The 2,500-nt window shown below is 46.0% G+C and overlaps 1 protein-coding gene across 2 annotated transcripts in view; it reads left to right on the plus strand.

Annotated features, from left to right (window-relative positions):
* Positions 1-2,500, plus strand: part of pitrm1 (pitrilysin metallopeptidase 1) — a 17,492-nt gene that overhangs the window by 8,858 nt on the left and 6,134 nt on the right. For both annotated transcript variants that reach the window (XM_030775543.1, XM_030775544.1), the window contains 5 exons: positions 1-60; positions 743-881; positions 1,408-1,524; positions 1,729-1,858; positions 2,101-2,221. The exon at positions 1-60 is cut by the window's left edge and continues 75 nt beyond it. In XM_030775543.1, the coding sequence (XP_030631403.1) occupies positions 1-60; positions 743-881; positions 1,408-1,524; positions 1,729-1,858; positions 2,101-2,221 (567 nt within the window). The remainder of the gene's footprint in view (positions 61-742; positions 882-1,407; positions 1,525-1,728; positions 1,859-2,100; positions 2,222-2,500) is intronic.

Raw genomic sequence — 2,500 nt, forward strand, 5'->3', positions numbered from 1 at the left:
AGACAGTGTCTGAAGGACAACCCACGTTACCTACAGGACAAAGTCCAGCACTATTTTAAGGTCATCCATCCATCCATCCATCCATCCATCCATCCATCCATCCATCCATCCATCCATCAGTCAGTTCTGAATCATCTGGTATATAGAAAATTGTGCTTCAGTCAGTCAGTAATCCAGTAATCCAGTCACTCAGTCAGTGAATGGTTATAGGAGAAACAGAGGTTGGGCCTGTGCAGTGTGTTGGTGTGTCGGTGAGGTGCAGTGTGTTAGTGGTGTGTTGGTGAGGTGTAGTGTGTTAGTGTGTTTGTGAGGTGTAGTGTGTTAGTGTGTTTGTGAGGTGGACTCAGTGGTTAGGTCTCTCTCTCTGTGGGGGTGGAGCTCCCCCCCACATGTGTGAGACACACAGACAAATCTCTCCTGACTGCCAGGCTTTGGGCGGAGTCATGCCACTGTTTGGGGGGAGTCATGCCACTGTTTGGGGGGAGTCATGCCACTGTTTGGGCGGAGTCATGCCACTGTGTCAGAACCAGGCTTTGGGAATCTCCGACATTTCAAAACAAATGATCAGGGCTCAGAACACAGGAGAGGAAAACCACACAATAAAACAGACTCACCAGTCATTAAATGGATTTACTTGAATAAGGGAGATGATGTCTCTGCTCTGTGTGTGTCTGTGTCTGTGTCTGTGTGTGTGTCTGTGTCTGTGTGGTGTGTGCGTGTGGTGTGTGCGCGCGTGTTTTAGGATAACACACACAGACTGACTCTGTCGATGAGTCCTGATGAGAAGTACCTGGTGAGACAGGCTGAGGAAGAACAACAGAAACTGCAGCAGAAAATCCAGAGTCTGACTGACGGAGACCACAGAGATATCTATGAGAAAGGTAACCTCACACACACACACACACACACACACACACACACACACACACAGACACACATGTACAGGACTGACGGAGACCACAGAGATATCTATGAGAAAGGTAACCTCACACACACACACACATGTACACACACACACACACACGCAGACACACACACACAGACACACATGTACAGGACTGACAGACATTTGCAGCAACAGTATCTATGAGAAAGCTACACACACACACACACACGCACACACACACGCAAACACACACATGTACACATGCACAAACAGTAGAAAGGTATACATACTAATAAAGACACTGATAAAGTCAGAGACACTCACAGACAACAGACAGACAAGCACACATATACAATACACACACACACACACACACACGCACAGTATTGGGTATTATATTGTAATGTTAATTCAATGTTTTTTTCAGAGTGATTTATTTTAAGTGTATGTGTATTCTGTATTAGAATTAAGAGTTATTTATTCTGGGTGTTGCTCTAACGTTAATCTAACATTTGCTGAAGGTTTGCAGCTCCTTGAGGCTCAGAGCACAACCCAGGATGCGTCCTGTTTACCTGCTCTAAAAGTGTCCGACATCCAACCCACCATCCAGTACACACCTGTCCAGATGGGCTCTGCAGGTACAAAACACACTCACACATGCACGGTACTCACTCACTCACACTCTTACACACACACACACACACACACCACACACATCTGTATAGATGGGTTCTGAAGGTACTGCATACACACACTACAAAACACAGCACTGACTGTTGGTTAAAACAAGTCATGCACACACAGTCATAAACTCTCTCTCTCTCTCCCTCCCTCTCCTGTAGGGGGCGTACCGGTGCAGTATTGTGAACAGCCCACTAATGGTATGGTGTATTTCAGAGCCATGAGTAACATAAACTCTCTCCCAGAAGACCTAAAGATCTATGTCCCTCTCTTCTGCAGTGTCATCACAAAGTAAGGCTCTCTCAACCCCAGTCTGCCCAGTCTGGGTCTCCCAGTTCACCCACTCTGCCCAGTGCACCCACAGTGCAGCTACACACACAGCTTAATGTGGGATTAGCTTTTTTCCTACCATTTTATGAGTAATTATCTTATTACCACATTGTCGTTTGGGGATAAGTTCCTAGCATATTCAGTGTTGAGTAACAAATCAGCCTGAAGGTTAAGAGATATAATGAGGGATTATTTAATCCCAGATTAGGCTGTGGAGAAATGGATTACCGACAGCAGGCCCAGAGGATGGAGCTGAAGACTGGGGGGATGTCTGTGTCTCCACAAATTTTACCTGATACATCAGACCTGGACCTCTATGAACAGGTACACACATACAAATACACAGACACACACACACACACACACACTCATGTATGCGCACACTCACAGATACACATGCACACACTCACACATACACACACTCATGTATGCACACACTCACAGATACACATGCACACATGCAGCCACAGACACAAACACGTGCACACACACACACACACACACACGTATACTCACAGGCACACACACACACACACGTATACTCACAGGCACACACACATATACACACACTCAAAGCTAGACACACTTACTCACAGACACACA

The sequence above is a fragment of the Chanos chanos genome, chromosome 5 (genome assembly GCF_902362185.1).
Source record: "Chanos chanos chromosome 5, fChaCha1.1, whole genome shotgun sequence".
NCBI classification, from domain to species: domain Eukaryota; kingdom Metazoa; phylum Chordata; class Actinopteri; order Gonorynchiformes; family Chanidae; genus Chanos; species Chanos chanos.